The 22,978-nt window shown below is 49.9% G+C and overlaps 1 protein-coding gene across 1 annotated transcript; it reads right to left on the bottom strand.

Moving 5' to 3' along the window:
• Positions 1–468: 468 nt before the first annotated feature.
• On the bottom strand, positions 469–22,758 carry baiap3 (BAI1 associated protein 3). The gene is made up of 34 exons (XM_037476932.2): positions 22,449–22,758; positions 17,483–17,625; positions 13,772–13,859; positions 13,004–13,087; positions 12,762–12,869; positions 12,306–12,365; positions 11,558–11,624; positions 11,125–11,338; positions 10,997–11,041; positions 10,676–10,753; positions 10,428–10,533; positions 10,220–10,327; positions 10,047–10,139; positions 9,629–9,732; positions 9,436–9,553; positions 9,192–9,316; positions 8,365–8,455; positions 8,161–8,217; positions 7,949–8,046; positions 7,804–7,855; positions 7,573–7,724; positions 7,326–7,449; positions 6,901–7,041; positions 6,700–6,795; positions 6,278–6,493; positions 6,104–6,172; positions 5,945–6,024; positions 5,330–5,438; positions 4,797–4,868; positions 4,629–4,712; positions 4,248–4,368; positions 4,038–4,161; positions 3,738–3,943; positions 469–3,586 (listed from the first exon to the last, which is right to left on the bottom strand). Exons 2-34 carry the CDS (start codon positions 17,614–17,616, stop codon positions 3,483–3,485), a joined length of 3,528 nt encoding a protein of 1,175 aa, XP_037332829.2. The 5' UTR covers positions 17,617–17,625; positions 22,449–22,758; the 3' UTR covers positions 469–3,482.
• Positions 22,759–22,978: the final 220 nt, after the last annotated feature.

Here is a 22,978-nt window from a genome sequence, read left to right as displayed (position 1 = left end):
GGGACGACGGCGAGCACCATTAGTGTCATTAAACCAGACACATTGTCTGCTTGCAAGATCCTTTAGTGTCCCCACCTGAGCCGCAAAACACAATTCCATACCCACTAATATATTAATCTAATATCATAACACCTCTTTGGACAGTGAGATGATTGTCAGTGTGTGTGTGTGTGTTGCTCTGGCATGTCGGGGATGTGTTTGATCTTCAGCTGGCTGCTGCAGAGAGGGAGGGGATATTAAAGGTCGGGGAGAGGCAGGGCCCGGGGGCACCAGGGGGGGGGGGGGGGGACATCGATCGGTGCGGGTGAGGACATGGGAGGAGAGATAAAGTGTAGAGAAACGGGTCGGGTCTGGAAGCCTGAAAACAACAGGTCCGTTAATCACTCCGACCGTTAAATATTACATGTATAAATGATTGTGCATCCACACAACGTATCCAAAAGTGTTCATGTGAGGGCAGGCAACCAGTTCAAATTGAAATACAATCTTTATTCAAGGTCATAAACATCTTCCAAAGGTTTAATCCAGTAAACAGCGACACAGGCATTTACATTTCAAGGACAAATAATTCACTTTTACGATAACAAATTGAAGGTATTTTTCCAGCTCGAAGATGCATTTCACGAGCTTTTGCCTTGACTTGAAATTGAAACTTATTGTGGTATATATTTCTATATTAGTACCTTAATTAAAGCATACCAGCTGACAGGAACAACATTTTGATGATTTTCTGAAAATTCACAGTCTGATATCCTTTCCCTTAAATGCTATAATAAAACAACTGACCGCACTGAACGTTTGAAGACTAAAATACATTATTTGAATCTTTGAAAATCACCAGAATAAAATGTACTCGACTAATACTGACCATGTTGCCTGTTTGGGGGCAACAAAAGGACGTCTACGATACCGAACATAGACATCTGCATTGACTGGGAAAAACACTGCCTCGCTCACCAACAACCTGGATTTTCCATCTAAAAGTCTAAACGCGACCATTTTCATTTTAACCTAATATTAGTTTTTGTTTTCAATTCTGTAAAACGTGAGGTTGAATGTATTTCTGTAAACATCTGCCCAGAAAGATCTGGTCCGTAACATCAGTAAGGATTAAGAATATTTATATCCCTCGAAAGAGCCATTGGTTATCTAACTACGGGTCGGCCTTCGTGAGGGGGACGACCTGCAGGATGGGTTTCAGGGCGCTACTTTTAAAATCTCAGATAAAACATTGTCGGTCCAGATGGACTGAAGGGACCCCACAGAGCACCCTGCCAGCAGCTACTGTGTCTCCTGCCGCGCCGCGTCCCGTGGTCCTGTCGTCTCGTCAATCAAGGCACAACACGAGAGACACATTCAACGACTCCTAAAAGACCCGACTTGTGTTCACTAAGAAGCTTTTTTTTTAACGTGCAAAGACAAACTCAACATCAGGTACCATGTTTTTTGTTTTTTTTTGTTTTTTAAGTACAGGAGTTTACATAGTTTTGATAGCATATCTTATTAAAGGTTTAACAGTGTACACGCTACGCTACATTTGTGACAGTAAGGGGTCTGTTCTCTGGACTGTGATTGAGCCTAAATTGGGACTATGGATCAACTCAAGTCAGTCCTGCACTCGATTTCCTGAGAGAAGTTCAGGCTTCCGCTCGGTGTCGAGGGGCTGAAATGAAACCTGTGGTTTGAAAACCCGAGTTGGACTGATACATATTTTAATGGTTCCATTATTTTTGGTCTATTCTTTGCCTCGTACAGGTGATTTACACCTCCTTCAGGGACTCTCACAGCGGACTGAAGCCGAGCTCATTAGTCCAGCGTTTGGTATTCCAAGAGGAAAAGTAGTATTACTCTTTAAGACGATATTAACTGTTCTCGAGTTTCAACCATAACCATGAATAGATTCCCTCAATTGCGTGACAATTTTTCATTTTCCTAATTCCTGGTAATCCCCATCAGCTGGACAGTTATTTCCTTCTTGCAAAGACGTTATTATCTGAACCTTTCGGTCACACAGCTTTGGAGGACTGGTGAGGGGTGAACTTGAATTAAAGTGGTCACGTGAGAGCTGCTACAGGTCTTACTTGACCCCTAACGAGTAATTATGCCGCTGCACGGGTTCACTGTGCTTTTCTCATTTCTCTTCACCTTTCGAGAGAAATCGAAACCCAGATCAGAAATTCTGTTCTCCCGCAAAATAACCCAAAGCTGTGATTCTAAAGAGCCTTGGTCGCGTTTCTATGATTGTTCCCGGATCCTCTGAACGCCACATGAGCTCATTTTGCTGGAATCGGGCCTCCATCTGGACGCACGCGGTGCAGCATACGGCCTCATCTCCGGGGACAATGTATCTTCTCCTTTTCAATTATCGGCCACCAGGGTCTCCTGGTGTATCCCCCATTACCGTAAACGCATGACTGGCTCTGAATATAGCTTCATCTCCCACAGGAAAATCGTTGTGACAATTGATGTTCAATTTCAGATTCATAAATGACGGAAAAATAGGAAAATCTGGTTCATTTTTTGGGGTTGGTTTGTTTGCGTTAACGAAAATAATAAAACGTGAAATATTTAGGTGAAATCAACAGTGAAATACAAAATGTCTTTTAAATATTTAGGTGTATGTGTTTATTCAGCGTTCCTAAATGACGCGCTGTGGTTTTATGGAGGTTGTGTGCGAGGCTTTTTATCGACTGGGCGTCACTCCCAAGATCCTTTGTTGCCGCCCTGGGGGTCAAAACCTGTTGTTGTTGTTGTTGTTGGCTCACTGGTGTCAGACAGCGAGAAGGAACTGAGTTAAAAGAATGGGTCCTCCTCCGCATGCTTTTTGGCCTCTTCGATGACCCATAGCGAGCTTCGAGAAGAGCAATGTGAAGAGCCGAATGAACCCGAGCTGCGGCTCCTGCCTCGGGGGGTGGGGGGGGGGGTCTCTGAGATGTCTCAGAAAGTGCAATCCCCCTACAGCTATATATGTCTTCACGGTTTCCTTGGAGGTGTATAAGAACGTCCTAAATAGGCTTTCACGGTGCTGGTTACTCCCCTGCGACCAACGGGCATATCCGAGGTATCGATTTAGACTCTATAGGACACTGTTGGATACATAAGCTACTTCCACAAAATAGTTCTGAAATGTTAAATCTATCATATCAAAGATCGTACAACAAAGATAACAATTACCTCATTACAAAAGATATAGACTGGTAAACATTTAGGATCAACTATCCGTTACGTTTTAAAATATAGTTTGACTGAGACAGCGAAGGGTTTGCACAGTGACAGGATGTTCAGCTCACTTAGAAAACAGCAATAAGCTCCACTGTTTACCCCCCCTTTTTTTTCTTTTGATTTTGGTTTTAGTTACTGAACAAACAGTGACGTTGGAAAAAAAAAAAAAAATTCCAATATTGTAAACATCGCACCGGGTACAAAAGCACATGTCGCAAGACGTGGTCGGAAAACAGCAGCACAGGCGGCGCGGACGGCTCCTACTCCTCCTCCATCGACTTCTCGATCTCCTTCAGCCTGCGGACAAACTCCTGAGCCTCCTTGTCCCCGACGCGAGCGTCCAGCATCCTCATGATTGGCTTTTCTGTCGGGGGGGGAGGGGGGCAAGCAGACAGATGAGAGGAGCGCCGACACCTGACACAGAAATCTCTGGATTGATCGGCTCTTTCCACGTTGGAGACCCCTCTGGCCTCTTTCTCCCCCCCCCCCCCCACAAACAACAAGAGACCTCGTACCGCTGGGTTTACTGCGGGACAGGTGCAGGATGACGGGCTGGACGCTCTTGCCCGCCGCCGAGGCGCTGGGTCTCCCCGGCCAGCAGAAGTCGCTGAGGGGGGCCACGGCTTCCCCGGCGAAGTCGTTGGTGGAGAGCCAGTCGTAGTCCATCACGGTGAAGGTCAGGCAGGCGTACCTGTGCCTGTACTGCTCCGGGCTGACGTGGCTGTCGAGACACAAGGGGGGCGAGGACAATCAGGGGCGCGGCCTCTGCGGAACGGGAAGAAGAGGGGGGGGGGGGGGGGCGGTGGGGCACTCACAAGTGAAAGAGCTCGTCGAACACGGGGTGCAGGGTTTTCAGCTTGACCTGCGTGCGTTGGCTCTTGGCCGCGGGGAACAGGTGGTGGGGGCAGAGCTCCACGATGACAAACGGGTCACTCAGGCCTGAGGGGAGGGAGGAGCAGAGAGCCGGTGAGCGCAAACCAGACGCGGGAGCCCCCGGCCCGCGTCTGGTTTGCGACTCTCCTCACCGTTGGCGTCCAGCGCGATGATGTCGGCGGCGTGCAGAATCTCCACCGTCAGTCTCTGCTCCGGAGCGTCGTAGTAGCACTTCAGGCTTATCCGGCCGAAGCGAGTATGTTTCAGGGTTTTCTGAAACAAGTTTTTTTTGTTTGTTTTTTTAATGCACTATTTCCTCCCCCCCCCCTCCAGGTGAAAGAATGATTGAAAGGACATGTCAGTCTACACCAGGCAGGACCTGGCAGCATCTTGTTTTTCAAGAGCCCAGGGGGGGGGGGGGGGGAGGCAGATTTTCAATCAGAGGGAAAGAGAGACAGAGACAGAGGGGTTCGCTCTCCAATCAATACGCCTCGGTCCACCTCGAGGGCGGAAATGAAAGCGGAGACACACACCTGTTGGGAAATCTTCTCCAGGTAGTACTGTTCAATCAGCTCGAAGGACGAGCATTTATTCATTCTGAGCTCCTCGTCCAGAACCTGAAACAGCGCCAGAAAGCAGGAAAGATGAGTAACGCCTCGACTTGGACAATGCAAATCCCCCAAAAAAGAAACGAGTCCCACCTTGTAGTCTCCACTCCTCATGTCCTCCAGGGAGAGGCCCTCTCCCTTGACATGCAAGAACTGCAACAGGGTCTAAAGCATTCCAGTGGAAAGATATATATATATATATATATATGGTATTACTTTGAGATCACATTCATCCCTCTCATTTAGATGGGATGACGGGAGACAAGTGGTGCACAGAGGAAGCATGACGCCTCTGACAGGCAAACATCATATCTGTCCGCCGAGCGCCAAAACCACGCCGTGCCCATCATGCAAATCTGTCACGTCCGCTGCCAGCTGGTTAAACTGGAATCAGAAAATACAACAGCTCCCGCCTCGTCATCCTTGTGGTGTTCGGCGGCCCAACCACTACCCAGGGACACCGTGAATATCTAAAATATGCTAATGGATGCACGGCGGGCGAGCCTGGAGAGCTCATTAGAAAGGATGCCGGTATCAGAGCCCGTCGCGCCTCCCTGCGCCCGGCTGCCCCTGTCAGTCAAACCTGGGGAAAGAGCTGCAGATGTGCAGCAGCCTTAACCACTGACCTCCACCGTGTACTGGAAGCGGTTGTAGAACTCCACCTGAACGCCCGCGTTCTCCGCGATGGCGTCCAGGATCATCCTCAGCAGCAGCTCCCACAGGCTCTGGAGAACCCTGCAGGGGGGGAAGACACAGTGAGAGACTCACACCCTTGTGTGTGTGTGTGTGTTTTTTGATGGTGATGATGATGAGCGGGGTCACGCTGAGGGGTATTGTTATTATTCCAAAGCTTCCAGTACACAATAGCACAGGCGCCACATGCCGGCGTTGTGCACATTTCACGCTAGGTCATCAAATCAGCAGTTTATTTTCGGCGACACCGCAGTAGTCGCCATAGATATCGTGATTCTCATCCAGCCCCCAACGTGCAGGTCAGGTACGAAACGCTCGTTTGTGCTCATGTGTTTCTGTGGTGGTCTGTTTTTGCAAGACGTTTGCACCACGTTAAATAGCTGTGACGTTATGTTGGGAATTCTGTCTGGTTTTGTCTGGCATTGTTTTGCATCATTATTTGGACAGGCTCAGATGGAAATGAGCAATTGGGCTGGATGTGGCACAGTTATAATTGTGAATATTAAAGCATGTTTATAGCGGAGCTGAGCTGAGTGGAAGGTAATTACCTCGTCAGATTCTCCTTCACCAGGTTCTCAGTGAGGATCACCAAGGTGTCTTGCAAGTACTTCATGAGGGGCGAAACCGCCTAGAAGAGTGCACATCAGAATATATGAGTACAATGTATGTGAATGACTGCAGCAGAGACACCACTTCCATTCCCTCACGTCGTCGTTGTTGATGGAGTCTGGAGACAAGCTGATGTGCTGGATGTACCTCCGAAGCTCAGGCAGCATCTGCATAGAGACAAAACGGCCAGGTGTGTGAGCGCAGCGTCCCGAGGCCACCGGGTGGCTCCGGGGGGGGGGGGGGGGGGGGGGGGTGCAGGCCTTCACCAGCACCTTGTCAGTGAGCAGCGCGATGAGCCGCTTGGCTTCCCTCTGCAGGTCCAGGTCCATGTTGACCAGCTGCCCGTTGAGGGCCTTGTAAACCTGCTCCTTGCCCTCCGCCCCGCAGGACTCCTCCATGGCCCGCTCCAAGCATTGCCAGTCCAGGTCCCGGGGCAGGTGACCCAGGAAAACGCGTGCGTGCTCCGTGTTGTTCAGGCCGACGCAGAGCTGGCAGAAAGCGAGAAAAGGTACAGAGGGGGAGAACCAGAGGGCCGAGGTGGAGAAGCAAAGGAGGAAACAAAGCAGGGCTACAGAGAAGGTGGAGGGACGGCGACAAGCGGTAACTGAGTCTTCTTCGTTCTTTGGTGTAAACACATCTGATCTCCTGCTGAGCCCCCCACCCCCTTCCAGCTGTGTCCTGCTACAGGCGTTACCTGCACTGTGAAGCTCTTGTGGTCTTGCCCCAGCTGGTTCCTCTCGATCTTTCGTGTTATCATCTCCGAATAGCACACCGCCTCGCTGCAGAAATTCTGCGGGAGAAGAGCGGAGCGACCGTCAAGAGGTCTGCGGCTTCGCCTGTGTGTGTGTTCGGTATCCGGCGGCGCTGTGCGTCGGGGGTGGAGGCGGTCGCTCACGTCCGTCAGGCGGGTGACGAAGATGAAGGCCCCCGCGGAGTCCGGCCAGGCCAGCTGGAGCCACATCTCGCGTACCTGGCTGAAGCACGTCGCCACCTCCACGGCGGAGGCGCTGTGCTTGGCCTGCTGCGCGCGCTCCAGCTGCTCACCGGGGGGGGCGGGGGGGGGGCACACAGAGGCACGGTCTCGGTCTTAGGTGTGTGTGTGAACCAAGCAGGTCACGAAGCTATCGACGGTTACGGAAACCCTTTATTGTCACGGCCAAATAAACAAATATCTTCACAGCTTGTGAAAAAGGCATTTTTAATTCTGACATTTGAAAGAAGCAGCTAAAGCGGGAACCCAGGGGGCCGTGATGAGTGTCTTTAATCAAGCGTGTGTTTACCAAGCACTGAGTTAAAGGTGCCTCTCTGAGACCTCCCCACCTTGTCCGTCTCCACCGCGTTACGGATCCGGTCGCAGGATCGCTCGTGAACGATCTGCAGCCACTTGTGGATCGACGACTTGAACCAGTTGTGGGAGCCGGTCAGGGCCAGCATCTTGGCGTCCCTGTCGGGGGGGGAGAGAAGAACACACGCTTGTTTTTGTTTTTTGATAATGGATCCAGAGCAGACGGGTAAAGGTTGAACCACGCTGCCGTGTAGTGTAAAAACCGGGGGCCTGATGACCAACTTGAGAGGAAGAAACTCCCGAAAGCCTTTGAGGATTTTTAAGGACACGAAGAGCTCAAAGATGGTCTCTCCCATGGCCTGCGTCAGCCTGGAGCTCTCCTGCTCCAGAGTCCCACAGACACGCTCCATTGCCACGTTCACGTCATCGGCCACCTGAAGGATGGAACCCTTGGAGTCACGATCTGAAACAGCGCTGAATGGCTCCAGCAATGCTGGTTTTCCAAGGATCTACCTGTTTCTCCAACTGCCTGTAGGATATGCTGAAGAAATCTTCCTTCACGGTACTGTGAGAAAACAAACAAACAAACCAAGATGTCCTCAGCTGGCTTCTGTGTCGCAAAGTCGTTCCGGCTGAGACGCACCGGGTCGGTGCTCACCTGTCGAAGAGTTTGTTGTAAACGTTTTGGGCTCTCTGCACGTCTGCACACACGGCGTCCACCACTTGGACCAGCTTCTTGAGCTGCTCCTCCAGGGTCTGTACGGCCAATACAAAAAGCCCAACAAACCCCCCCCCGGGTCAAGTCAATGACCAAGGCACAGCCCATGAGTACGATGGAATGACTTCTACCGTCATCAGGTATAAACACACCCCGTCTTCTGGTTTGAACTGCGCGATTAAGCTCTCGTACCACTCCACGGTTCCTTTCTGTCCGAAAAACAGTTGCAGAAATGAAGCAGAATGAATTCGCTCAAGGGGTGGACTACGTTCATGCAGTAGAATCATACATTTCATACTTTCATGTTTTGACCCTCAAGTGAACGTACGGAAAGACAAAGTTCAGTAGTTGGTTACCTTGACAGCCGCGGTGATGTCCAAATGCAGGTCGTGCCTCAGGGGGCACACGGTCTGAAACGCCGGCATGTTTTGCATGTAGCCGACCCCCCTGCAGAGAGGAACAAGCCGTTCAAAAGAAGCACTCACGGTCACACGAGTCGGACTATTCCCGCGCACGGGGGGGTGGGTGTCACGTAAGTGCGGCGGCTTCGGCCCTCGGATCTTCACGCTGCGGTCGTGAGCGGCCCCGCTAACAGTTTGGTGAGTCACTCTGCGTGTGTTTCTCGGAGGGAGATGAAGAAAACATTTCCTGCGAGGTGTTGATTATCGGGCAGAGCTGGACTTTTTCCTGGTAAAGTTTCTAAAAATAAAAAATAAAAAAACACTCCTCCACGACAACAAGACATTTATTAATTGGCTGGTTGCACTGGCTGGCGTTTATGTGGAAGAGAATCCCTCATTTCACTGCTCTTCCTTCTGTTGTGTTGATGGTAACACAAAGCTAAGTCGCACCATCGCACTTGATTTAGAATGTCTGAGCAGACCCCCATGCGCTTTAGTGCATGTACCCAACTATTGTGTGTCCTTGTTTCCCAATGGTCAACACGCGGATCCACGAAATTCACTGTGGATATTCATCTTCTCAAAAGAATGAATGAACGTTTATTAAAAATTCCACCTCTACACAAGCATCAGAATCTCTATGATCTGTATCGGACTGGGTCGGGACCCACGGGAGGGTCACGGGCCCGACGAGTACCTGTAGTACCTCTAAGGTCGTGAACAGAGAAATCCACGTTTCCCCAAAGTGTCAGATGCGATGCGATGGCCGGCGTGGCGTTTACCTCAGCATGAGCTCGTAGCGCGCAATGGCAGCGGCGCTGGTGCAGGGGAAAACCTGGCGCATGTTCTTCATCAGGCACAGGCAGTGCTCCGTGTACAGCCTGAAGCTGTCTGACAGCTGCCTCTCCTGGACACAGGGTTATAGCCTCAAAGCACACACCGGCCGCAGGGACCCAAAACCTTGATGCATGCCAGTGACCAGCTGTGCTAATGAGGTGACCCCCCCTCCCCCCACCCACCACCTACCAGCTCCCCCCTCACGGCGGAGGGGTCCCACTCGGCGTCGATGGTCCTCAGGAGGCTCAGCAGCAGGGAGTAGCACACCCTCTGGCCGCGATGGTGGCTGCTGTAGCACTGCCAGCGTCTGGGTGGTGGGGGAAAACACGACCTGATGCTCGCGCCTCGGGCGTCTGATTTGATCTCCTCCGTTGGTACTCACATGACGGCCTGCTGGAGGGGGGAGAGGTCCGTTTGCGCGGCGTGGTGCGTCAGCACCGTGCACGCCGCGGGGCAAACCTGCCCGTTCCAGTTGTACGGCTCTCTCTGGCGTTTCACAGGGCAGATCAGCACGTCAGAGGAATCTCGTGCGCACTCTTAAAAAGTCACTTAAAAAGTGGCAAAATATGCAACCTGCAACATTACTGTAATTAAATAATTGTTAATAAACTGAGACAAAGTAACCATACAGGACGTTAACCTGGTGGCTTTGTCCTTGAAATACACAGCAGTGGGAAGCTGGGTAATCTGGGTAATCTAATGTCTGATGCCAAGTCTGTTTATTCATCATGTGACCAAACTCATGTGCGCTTCATAGCAGTGTTCCACTGGGGCCAATTGTTTGTTACCCTGTAACTCACCTTAACGTGAGCGTGCTCATACTCCACAATCTGACTCAGGAGTTTCTTGTGAATAGAGACGTTAGAGTCGGTCTTAGAAAAAGCCGTGTCCCTCTGAAAGGAAAAGAGGAAGATCAAAAGCTGCAGTTCTTTCACGCGCAAGAAGATGCTGAAAAAAAAAAGTTCACACCGACCTGGTTGGTGAAGAGCTTCAGTATCAGGTGACACTCTCCCTGGACTTTGGACGTACTTGATCGAGGCTCCAGCTTAAACCAGGTGTCATGGCCGACAATTGGGCACTCCTGCAAAAAGGACCATCACCCAGATTAGTACCGGCGACATTCCTTTCCCTTTGTGTCCTTTGTGGGAAGAGTGCAGCTCGACGCATTTGATTAGACTCACACTCAAAGGGACGTTGATGCATCCGAGGAAGTCATCGGCGTTTTCCTCCGAGCCCGATGACGCGGATCCGTTGGAGCGCACTGACTTCGCGATCTGCTTAAAATACCTGATGAACGCAGGCAAAAGGGAGTCTTGCTCGTCACATGCGAGAGCCCTAACCTGCCATTTTCATTTTAAGGTGCTAGTAAGCTGCCAGACCATCATCGGTATTTTTGTTCAAATGGAAACTGCGCTATTGCATCGCCTACCTGCCCATTCCTCGAAGTCCGCTGACCTCATTGAGCTTTTTGCAGGCCTCAGCCACGGACACGTCGTCGTCGTGATCCCTGCAGGGAGGAGGAGAATTCAGAGGTTGTAACACCCTCGCATCTCCTGAAACAACAAGCCTCACTATCACTGCACAAGCAATGAGCGGAACAAGGGGGGGGGGGTTGGAGGATACCTAGAGGAAGAATTTGGAGTTCAGAGCGACCTCTCCACACTAAATAAGGACTCCTTTACCGATCGTTTGTGAAACGTTGAAGGTAAAACGTTTAGATGTTGCTAGTGTTGCTTCGTACTAATCTTACCATATGTCCAGATGTAAGAGGTCATTGTGGACATCATCAATTTCGCTGTGAAAACGAAAGAAAAAAAAACGTCATTAGTTCACTTAGTCTGCGTTAGAGCCGACGCTCTGCTAAAGGTTTGTACTCACAAGACAAAGTGCTCGTCCCACACGGGGTTGAGGGTCTCCGGTTTGACCTCGGTCACCTGGATGCACCTGGCAGGCAGCACCTCCTTGGTGCTGGAGCGTTTCTCCAGCTTCTCCTTTCTCTTCCTGAAGCTGAACTTCCGCTCTTTCCTCTCCTCCGTCTCCCGCGGGCTCTGGCCCAGCAGGATTCCCAGCATGCAGTAGGGGTCGCTGTACCCTGGCACGCCACGCAGTGACGCACAGAAAAGGTTAAAAGACCACGAACGCGCAGACTGCATACAGCCATCGGCCCTCACATTGGCCCTCTATGAGGTCATCGATCCGCTCATTCACGATACACACCGGAACAGCATCAGTGTGTGGGGGAAGGGGGTGGGGGGTACGCGTCTTACAAGAGTTTTAGCAAATCGTGGGCAACCATCTTGAGGCGTCTCACCATTTGCGTCCTTGGCCATCAGATTCTTTGCCTTCATGACGGAAACTCTCAGAGAGAAACTGGCTCGCTGTGAAAAAACAGAAATTCACTGTTTTTTTTTAAAGTAGGAAACTCTTAATGCAGCACATGAAATGCATCGAGTATGTTTTCTTTTTCTATAGACTCTCCTGTATCTCCTACTTTGGTCCCGACGACGGCCTATCGGGGGGGGGCTCACAGGTCTTTGCAGAGTCCCGTGAGGGACACACACACACACACACTCGTACAGCACGGGGCTTACAGGTGTTACAGCTTCTACATCCCACAACTCTCCAAGGGCGTCAGTGCGCTCCAACTGTTTCCCGCCAACGCTCTCCACTTATTACTGAAGCAGAGTGCAAACGGCGAGGAGGGGAAAATACCGGGAAATGCACTAAAACACCAGCTGTGGCTGCACATCTGGGGATCTAGTGACGCCTAAAGTTGTATTAACTGGAGTCGGTAGCGACTTAACAGAGTTCTTTTTATTTCATAGGCCCCAAATGTTATTATATATAATGACATGATTTTTTTACAGCTTGTCCTATATCTGTGGAATATAGATGAGTCGTGATATGAAAACAACATGTAACACATCAGCACGGACTAGTCACATAAAGAGCACATTTTTCCCTTTACATATAGAGAACTGAAGTCTGCAGCCTTCGATCTGAAGGATATTAATTATTGTAGCAACAACGATGAACAGACAGTGAAGCATGAATCTCACCTTGGACGCTTGAACTTTCTGGAGAATGATGTCATGCTCCTCTTCGCCCATATCAAACACCTTGGGTGGTCGGGCGGGTAAAGAAAAAGGCTTTTATGTGCAACAGAAACCCGGATAAACATTAGTAGAAAACACTCAGGGTTTTATTACACTTCAGGAACACAACACAACCAGAGTGAACACCCACTCCAGTCATGAAAGGGTCTATAATCCTGAGCAGGATTTCGTCTGAATAGTATAATAATGTCACCGCTGTACACCAGCGCACAGTGTGACCGGACTTTGATGTTTAATCAGGTTGGAGCCGAGAGCATCTGCTCGGATTCTTACAGCCTGCCTGCGACAAATGGCGCCGGCGGTCGAGGCTGGCGGCGCTGTTACTAATGGAGATGTAATGCAAGCTCAGAAAATAGATTCTGCTTTTTAGAGGGAGGGAACTATTGGGGGGGGGGGTACCTTGAGCAGGTAAGCAAACAGGTCCTCCTCACTCTTCACGTGTTCAGGTGACGGCACTCCCACCCGGTTGACCACCGTGTACACAGCTTCCTCATAAAGAAGGTCCAGCTGCACGAAAGACAAACTCCACTTAATGACAACCCCTCAAAAATAAAATGAACAAAAGGGTTTTTGTGCTCCTTCATCCTCAAAAAAAAAACGGGGAGCTGTGAAAATGTAAAAAAAAAAAACTGCAGACGCACCTCAGTCCTTCGGATCCTGTCGGGGATAAAAGCCTGGTCCACGTGCTCCTGGGGCGGCGGCGCCGTGCAGGCTTCTCCTTCGCACTGCGAGGGGTCAGACACAGGTCAGCACAACACAAAAACCCGCCGCACGCACACCTCCCCAACGGAGGGTCACGAGGTCAAAACCTTTTTCCTTCTCAGCGTTTTCTTTCTTTGGCCACGTTGGGCCTGAGTTATTTTAATATAAATGTAATATATATTTGATGTATTTGATCGTTTGGAGAGGCCACATGCCGATAAGGGAACCACTTGGGTTTCTTTTTAAAAGATCAGTAAAACGTTAAATTTCAATCGTTACAATTAAGTGGTAACTACTGCTGTTTGATGAAGTAGTCACTTTGTTAATGGGCCACCAAACAGAATCACACGAATCAATATCAAACAGATCGGCTCATATTATTTCTAACTATGATAGTTAGTGCGAATGTTTTGATGACGACCCTTTATTTCTACTCCCGTCTCAGTCATTTAGAAACGAACGACACCAATTGCTCTCGGCATCTCTGGCGTCTCGGCGTTGGCGGCGGCAGCAGGAGCCGAACACATCGACGGGGCAGCCTGTCGCAGCCGAGCTTCCAGTCGTCCAAAGAGCCCGACTCCCACCCGGGCCCTTCTGTCCGTCACGCGTCACGCCAGCGCCGAGGGGTGCACGGACGCAGCAGACGGACAAGTGGAAGTCGTGAGGGTGGGTGTGGGGGGAGGGAGGGGGGGGTGAGGTGGGGTTACCTCGGCCTGAGCCGCCCGCAGCATGTTCTCCTGCTTCTGAAGGATGGCATTCACACGGTCGAAAAACTCCGCGCTCTCCTCGGAGATCCTGCCAAGGAGAGGGAAGAACAGATTGAACTGAAACTAGAGATGAAACAAGAAAAAAAAGCGAGGTCGCGCGCGCGTCGCATTAACAGATCCATCGGCGCATCGACGCCGCGTCCTGTTTACAGACACTTGAGAGGAGCATCTGTCGGCGGAGATGAAGTTCAGCTCCTTCGGTGTCCGTCAAACACCTTCTCGTCTCGTCTCGCGGCACCAAGGAGGAAAAAGGCCTGCACTCTGGGTGAACCGCGTCCGTCCGTGTGACGAGCCGGGGCCCCCCGTGTGCAGAACGCAACCCCCCTCCCCCCCCCCCCCCCCCGCCCGGTCTCCCGCTGTGCCCTGTTGTCATGGTGACACATGCACATTTGGCAGGGAGGGGGTAGCTGACTGACTGAACACCTTGGGGGACCCTTCGCGACGGGAGCCTTCCTAGCGGGCCTGCATGGAGATCACTCGAGGATCAGCCATGCAGTCTGCCTGTGACTCCTCCCCCACTCCCCCCCCCCTCCCCCCCCTCCCCTCTCTCCGACCCCTTTTGCATTGCACCGAGGCGCCGCCACGCTCTTTCATTAGCCTCATCACATCGCAGCGGGCTAGTCGCGGCCCATCCCGGGCACCCATTGACTCTCGCCGCGGCGGTGCAGCGGATGGCGAACCCCCCGGGGAATTGATGAGGGCTAATGGCGGTCATGCTGAGGCGGTCGCTCAGGTATTCAGTCAAAACAGGTGAATCTGTTTATCAAGTTACTGTGAAAGAGGCAGAAGATTCCTTCCTGGTTTGATTGGAAATGATACCGCGCAACAGTTTTTAATCAAAGCTTCGCAGCTACGGATGATTGTTTGGATTAATTATTTGGCCGGTACAAATGACAGAAGACTTTCCCATCAGAACGTTGCAAAGCCCAAGCTGACAACACTCAGATTGCTTCCAAAACAGAGAAATATCATCCAAAACTAGGAAATTCTGCAAATATTCCGAATTTAGAGGCATGCATTGAATTTGCTTTTTCCATTATTATTCAAAATGGATGCTTTTAGCTCTAATCCAATTCCATCTTCCCTCTGCGGTCTCTGTGTTTTCACAAAGATGGAGTTCCACCTTCATTTGTTAGCATTGTAACTATAGATCCCAGCAAAGAAAAGCCTTTCATTTTGCAGCCCTGCCAGTGGGTTTGTTGATTTTACCAAATCCTAATCAAAAACAGAGTACTATTCTGATCTGAAGCCTCTCAGTCAGTGTTTGATAGCCTGAAGCCATGAACCCAGATCTCCATTCTGCAAATGCCTGCGCACAAGGGATGGGGGGGGGGAAGGGGGGGGGTGTTTCGGAGCTTACAGTTTTCATTTGCACGCACGCGACAAATAAGCCTCATTTGATTGGGAGACTCGTGATACGAGACACACAATTCTCTCCAAATCCATCTTGAGGCGTCTTTTCCGTCCCGTGGTCCGTCAGTCAGCCCGAGGATTTGTCCCGACAGTCTGGGATCTTTAGACTCCGGCGTGTTCCTAAGCCAAAAATAATGCTCAAGTAATACAAACCCATCCTCATATCGCTGATATCCCTCTCTCTCTCTCTCTCTCTCTCAGGGACACACACACACACGCCACCTACGGTAAATAATTACGAGGACTTGATGTTGCTGTGCAACAGGTCCTTTTTTTAAGTAGTCATTTTCTTCAAATGTATTTTCCGACGTCATTCCAATTTCCCATCAGCAGGAAGAAACGTAATAAACGCATGGCCACATTTTCCATAAGAGAACAAATGTGACTAATTGGGGGTGTTTAAGTTGACAGCAACCCCTCACTTCAGACTTCAATGTAATATGGCGGTGGATCCGCAGTAATTAATAGAGCAGACATCATTGTTGGCAGCATGAAAGACAACGTGACGTCTGCATGCATCAAATACAATGAGCTTATTTTATATCACGCTTGTCAGCGTGCTGCTCCTATCACAGTGGAGGATCCCTTCCATGCGAATAGCACGCACTTCACTGCTTGTTTTACTCTAATTGCGCATTTGATTAAGCAACACACATCGCAGGTGAAGAGAATCGAATACGGAGATGAGATCACAGAGTCTCCCCCCCATCCGATGACATGTGACTGACAGACAGAACAAGGGCCTGGTGTGAAATTATTTTCAATTTGGGTCCTCTTGGCTGCTTCACAATGGTGCTCCACAGTTTGCACTTTGGCACCATGCAGGTCAATAACTGACTGAGGATTTGAGGCATGTTAAAAACCTACATACTGTGTGCATGGTGGAGACAGTATTGACTGCTTACCACCACATTTTCATTAGATGAATAAAAAAGGAACAACAGTGGTACACTTTAAATATTCGGTTCCATAATCTGGCATCGTTGGATGATCTAGTTCCAGAGTCTCCGGTCAAGCTCATCGTCTTCACCGACTCGACAACCGGCTCTGAATTAAAAACCCTTCAGCCCGCCGCTCTCCGCTCCTCGAAGCTCCTCTGACAGCCGCCGGCGCCGCCGGGGGGTCAACGACCGTGGCCCGAAGCGCCCCCCCCCCGCCCCTCCCCCACCCCCGGATCCACCCGGGCCTCATTTGCAAATTCTCAATTAAAAGCGCGGGTGCAGGCGGGCCGGCAGCAGTCTGAATGGATGACAAAGATCAACAGCCTGCCTGTAATGAGGAGGCGAGTCGGCCGGGAAGGACGCGGCGCCAGGGAGCTGGCATGGGAAATGGAGAGGAATGTGAGGTACTGACAGTTCAACTCCCGCTTTAATGAAGTACACAAACGGGCTTTATTTTTTAGTTTACATTGTACCAGGGGCTACAATTAACGGAACGTCCGTGCGGCGGCAGCATGAAGGAGGTGCTTTCGGGCGACGTGTCGGTAGAAAATGGTCAGCTAATGTTCTTCAAATCCAAAATTGATCAGCGTTCAGCAAAGGGAGGTTCTGCTCCACGTTAAAAATAGACTTGGTCGCCAGCGCGAGTATAAGTTCACGGCAGCCGCAGCCTGTATTTAGGTTGCCATAGAAACCACAGGTTCATACAATTACTTTTTGCATCAGCTGACGCTTCGGAGCAAGACTGAAGAAACAGATTCAAGATTTAACCTGTGCCACATTATTTGTTGCTACAAGGTAAAATAAAAAGCTTTTCACAGGGACAAATGAATCGATAAATTGCAATGATACAATTAAAGACATCACACACAACTTTGACAGAATAGACAAAAAAGAAGAATACATAGATAGTGCTCGAAATGCTCATTCGGACATGGAGACGCCGACCCGTGGCCCCAGCGGGAACCGAAGGAACCGCAGACGTGAGGTTTTTCTTTCACGACACTGAATGCAATTTCATCCTCATTCTCCCCCCAACAAAGAGCGTCATCAGTTGTCCGACGCGGCAACAATCAAGCAAACAATGAAGGTATAAATGAATGTGTTTTCATCCAAAGGCAGAAGCGAACAGTGCATCAAAAACGCAACTTTTAACAACCTGGGTTCACGTAACCCCCTCAAGCACCGAAAGAAAGGTAGAAAAAGAAAAACAGTCGTAATCTTTGTTCCGGTTGAACGAAACTGCGCCACAATTCCATGAAACCCCCCCCCAGAATAACCAGAAACCCAAGCGACTCACCTGCGAGGTAAGGGGTCAGAGGAGTGCTTGAGGGGGCTGCTGGGGGTCGGCGGCGGCTCCCATCGGCTCCTCAGCGACTGGCTCCTCTGCACCTGCCTCAGAACGCTACTCTTCAGGTCCAGCAGCGCCGTCATGGTGTCTCACTGCGAGGACACACACACACACACACACACACAGGTGCAACCCATGATTAGCACGGTTTCAAGGAGTTTGAGGTGAGTCGAAATACGTCCTCCAAGAGAAACCATTCGCTTGATGGCGTTATTCGAGTACAGCTGGATATTATGACCTCATATGAAAACATTGTGCACTGTCAGTAGAGGATAAAATAAACTGTTAAGTGCTGCTTTCTACCTCGAATACTATTTTTAAGCAATGTCCCTTTATGACCTTTGTATTGTCAAAAGTCACACCGTGAACTTTATTGTGTGTCCCCGGTATATCCTATCTTTATTAGGAGTTAATCCCCTTAATGTCAAACAAAGGTCGGGTATCTGCGCTTCAATATTGAAGTCTGTCACTAAACCCACACAGGGCCACAACGCGGTGATTAATTGTCCAATATTGTAAGAACATTACATGTTGAGCCCCTGTGACTATTTGCAGTGCGGCCTGCTTTCCCCCCCCGATATCCACCTCAAGTTTAAAAAAAATAAAATAAATGAACTGGATTGCAAAGTTATTAAATCAAACTATAAAATGTCCTTTTGATTCTGCAGCGAAACATCCGCGGAGGCTCACGTCTGCCCGGCAACGGAGGAAGAGAGTGAAGCTTTTTTTGTGAAATCAAAGACTTCTCCTTACCAGCATCCAATCACCCCCCCCCACCCGGTCCGCCTGTCCCAACTTCCTGCGTGTTGACTGAAGTGAGAGCCCGGATGTTTGTGAGAGCCTTCCGAAGAGACTCCAGAAGAAAGAGAGAGATGACGAAGACACAAGAGAGACGCTTTGATTGATGGAAAAGTGGTTTTCAGACAGCCCGTAAAAAGCAAAGAAAGGAAAAGAAGAAGAAGAAGCCGCGAACAACGGGGAGCTCGTTCCGAGGAACCAGAAAAAGACTCATGACTCACCGCAATTAACAGACTGCGCGAGGGCAACAGCGCAAAGCCGCCTGGTGTGAGCGTCTCCGCTCACGACCAAATGCTTCCCAGAGAGCCGAACCGTTGGACTTTCCCTCTTGTTGCCGGACGCGCTTCTCGAGAGATTTTCCGCTCCAGCGCCCTCGAAGGTTTTCGTCGGGCCTTTGAGAGCCGTCGATACTTTTCTCCGTTCACGGCTGCCAAAAGGTCAGGGTCTTTTGTTTAGGGTTCGGGGGAAAACTGCAGAGTGGGTTTCAAGGATTTCAAAAGGAATGCCAGGTGTGTTGATTAGACTCCATCGCATCCTTCAGCTATTTAAGCGTTCCTCCAATCAACAACAACAACAACAACAACAACCGCTCTTTCGGGTGTTCCACTTCTCTTCACAACCTCCCACTGCAACCGCACATGTTTGTTCTGTTCACGCTCTCTCGATTCCACCAGCGAAAATCACCCAACGTGATCCCATTCAAGTCATGAGACACGGCGATGACTGTTGAGGTGTCGTAAGTGAAATGAACGCATATTTGGCGCTTTTGCGTCAACTGCTTTCAGAATGAATGAATTAAGTTGTGTGGTTTTCAAGCAAGCTAAAATCACACTGTCATTTCTTTCTTTTTGAGCGTAAGAGACACATGTGAGATGAACAGAAGTTAACTATCTCTTTGTTTGGAACAAATAACAGTTTATTTTGTCGTTCCACAACAGAAAAGAGAAGAGGTGTCGAGTGTTTCTCTGCCCGGATCACGTGGTGACCTCAATCTAAGCGTGAAATACCTCTGCCTGACATCTGCAAAAGGCCGAGTGCCATTTTTTTTCTTTCCTCGCTGTGGCAAACACGAAAAACGCTCCAAACATACCCCCCCCCTCCCCCCGGGGGCGTCACATCGCATCCACCGCACCACGCAGGTGGCGTTGGAAGCGTCGACCCGCTGACGGCTAACGGGCGCCGCCGAGCAGCTGTCTCCCAGGTGAACTCGTACCCCAATTACGGAATTTCGCTCCGTCTCGGCCAGTCGGCACCGCCGGGGGACAAAGCGCCGCCAAGAAAACGCCGCCGGAGGGGGCGGGTAGAGGCCTCCCCGGTGCGTGCGTCGGTGCCAAGGCCGTGCCAGGGAAAACACTCGGCGAAGCCAGAGTGTCTCTCTCCTGTGAGAGCCAATGGGCCCGGCAGCCAAAGGCGCCTTGCTGATAGGGGAGAGTGTCTCTATGGTAACGGCAGGAGGAAGGGAGCTGGTAAACACAGGTAAAAAAAAAAAAGAAAAAGAAAAAAAAAGAAACGGAATCGTAAAGGCCCGACTCTTGATGTTAGGAGTGTGTTTGCGCCATATTCACGAAGCGCTCGATCTGAGGAGGAGGATCCGTGTCGATAGGCCGTCATCTTGGGTCGCGCAGGGGGAAGAAGGGAGGTGGGGGGGGGCTCACAGTTCAACATTCATCACATACATGTCGTATTGATATGTGAACCCTGCACATCTCAGCAGCTGTTGCTACTTTACATCTCTTTTCCGTGTGATGTTTCAGATTAACACAGAAACTATTTTGATTCATTGATTCAATAAGATTTTCTGTTTTTATTTATTCTTTATTGCCATATGGTAAAATGATGAATTAGAACAAATGGATGCAGTCACAAATACATCCGCCCGTTAGTTTTCTAAAGCTTCAAAACTGAGAGAAAATCAGACCGTTCTCTCTGTATTATTATACCTGGAGCTCTTCAAATCACAGACAAAAGGGGATTTTCTGTGATTCACCACGTGAGCGGATGAGGCTCAGCCGCACCCCCCCCCCCCCCCCCACCAGAGGCCGTGGCACGTGCATCTCAACGTGGACCCAACTGATCAGGGAGGTAAATCGGCCATCTTTGCAATCAATTCCCATCGACTTGGGTTCGTCGCTGCATCACCTGGGCCAGACAGAAGACGCACAGAGATACTCTGCGGCACGTGACGTGCCCCCCCCCTGAGTTTACTAAATGAAAGGGAAATATCGACCGTCTCCTTTTACGATGATCCCGGCCGTCGGGCTGACCCAATGAAAGATGCACCACTCTTCCACAAGTGGATTATGCTGTTATGAAGAAGCGAGAGCCTATCGGCGTCGGAATCACGTGACCCTGCCGGAGGGACACCTCCTGTTCGGTGACAACACCTCGGGGCTCTCAGGGGGGGGGTTGCATTTGGAAAAGTCACCGTGATCTATACGCACGTGTTGATAACACCCAATCTATGAACAATCCGGCACGCCCCCCCCCTCTCCCCCCCAAAAAGAAAAAAACACCCCAGAGTTCATTTGTTTGGTGAAGCCTATATATATATATATATATATATATATATATATATATATATATATATATATATATATATATATATATATATATATAATTATATATATAGCTGTCTGCATCACAGCCAACTTTAAACAATGGCACGAATCCGCGCTGCATTGTGCCGCAGATAATGCAGCCTTTGTGGAGGGGGGGGGGGGGGGAGGGGGACGCGTCTCCTCGCGCAGGAAAAAAACATCCGCCCGCCTCTTCATCACAAGTGATGCTCCGAGTCATTCAAGTTCTCGCGCTCCTTTGAACACAATTGACCTCCGCGATTGAGCGGCATCACCATAACCTTTTAATGAGGAGTGTGTGGCTGCAGGGAGACACTGGGGGGGGGGGGGGGGGGGCAGGTTAGCACAGGACCGTTAACAGGAGACTATTAATGAATGGATGTTTTGAACCTAATGGACTGGTAATGATTACTCTAGAGTGGAGTTAAAAGCTGCGCCTCGAGACGGAGGGGGGGGGGGGGGTGGGAGGGGGGGGGCAAAGAGACCTTCACAACGATGCAGACCCACCGGAGCTATTAGACCCGCAGCTTCACGCTTCATAATGAAACGCTTTTCTGCCCCTTTTAATCTGCTGGATAATCAATATCAAAAGCACAGGTGAATTACAGGCTGAGGCTGCCGTTGCTGTCACTCAGGGACAAGATGATTCTAGTTGAGCACCGCCTTTGTGATCCAAAGAGAGAGAGAGAGAGAGACGCACACGCATCTCCAAAGCGCGCAATTGATTTATGAAACACAGCAAGCATAATAGTCTCAGCTGCAGAGGAGGTTAAAATCACATTCAAAACTAGAAATATAGAAAGGTGGCGTTTTTATTTTATGACATTTTGAATTATACGAAATTCTGGAATCCAGAGTAAAGCACATCTTTCAACCAAAAACTATGCAGACGCTTCTACAGAGGCTCTCTGAGCGCAGTATTCTGGGTAAAACGACATGGCTTTGAAGTCAACTTATCCGAAGCAATGCTCCTCTGATGCACCTGAATTGTGTGCGTGCGTGCGTGCGTGCGTGTTGATTCTTGAAGGATGAGGGGCGTTTTGATCTTTTGAAATGCACAGAGCAGGCTCATAGATTTCATATCACAAGAGCCTTTAGAAATAAGGACCCTCTCCACAATGTGAGTCTGCGGGGATGTGGTTTCACACTGAGACAGCTTGAGCTTTCCGACCTTTCAAGTGTTCGTGTTGCACAGAGGGGGGAAGTTTGTAGATATATATCTATATATGAAAATTCTTCTCAGAAAAAAAAAAAAGTCAAACGCATTTGAGCTTTACAATCTACATTTTACGCCAATCAAAAATCCCCTCATGCACTGACATTTTTTTAACCTGGATATCAACACAACTTGTACACAACACAACTATGTTCTCCCTCAATGAGGCTTATACCAAATAATGCATCAACAAGGATTCCGGATCAACAGGTGCCGAGGAGCCGAGCTCCCTCCCGCGGAGACAGCAGCCTGTGACGCTTCTGTGGGTTTTCATCACCCTAAACCACACGTTGTCATGCTACTAAAAGATGCGGGTCCAGCTCACCTGTGTCTCCGGACAGCTTTCCAGTGAGGAATGTGTGGCTTCTTCTTCTTCCTCCTCTTCTTCTTCTTCTTCTTCTTCTTCTTCTTCCTGCAGCTGCGTGTGTCAGAGTTCCTGAGAATCAGGGGTCGGGTCCCCGTCGGCGGCAGCGCGCGCCTTTCCCTTGCGTCAACGAGGCGAATCAACTCAACGGCGACAACAACGCGCGGAGGCTTTTTCTTGCGATAGAAGACGGGCAAAAGCTCATTTTTGATGTTTCCAATTGCTTCCCGAGCTCAGGCGCCACCGATGCTCGCCCAAATATGGTCACAGGAAGTGCACTTCACTGCCCTCGATCACTGTCGGACACGTTGGGAGCGCGAGGTGACACGACGACGCAAACAAATGTTGAGTTAGAAAAACACTCTTATTTAACTCTTATTTCGACGTAACTGCCCCTTTACAGGCTGGTAGGCTTCTGTAGCCTTGCCTACTAGTTGCTGTATACTTTTGCCAATAGCCGACATAACCTAGACCTAAATCTTCTGAATAAC

The sequence above is a fragment of the Pungitius pungitius genome, chromosome 12, assembly GCF_949316345.1.
Source record: "Pungitius pungitius chromosome 12, fPunPun2.1, whole genome shotgun sequence".
NCBI classification, from domain to species: Eukaryota; Metazoa; Chordata; class Actinopteri; order Perciformes; family Gasterosteidae; genus Pungitius; species Pungitius pungitius.
Note: the sequence above shows the minus strand (reverse complement) of the source record. Positions and strands in the feature narration are given on the sequence as shown.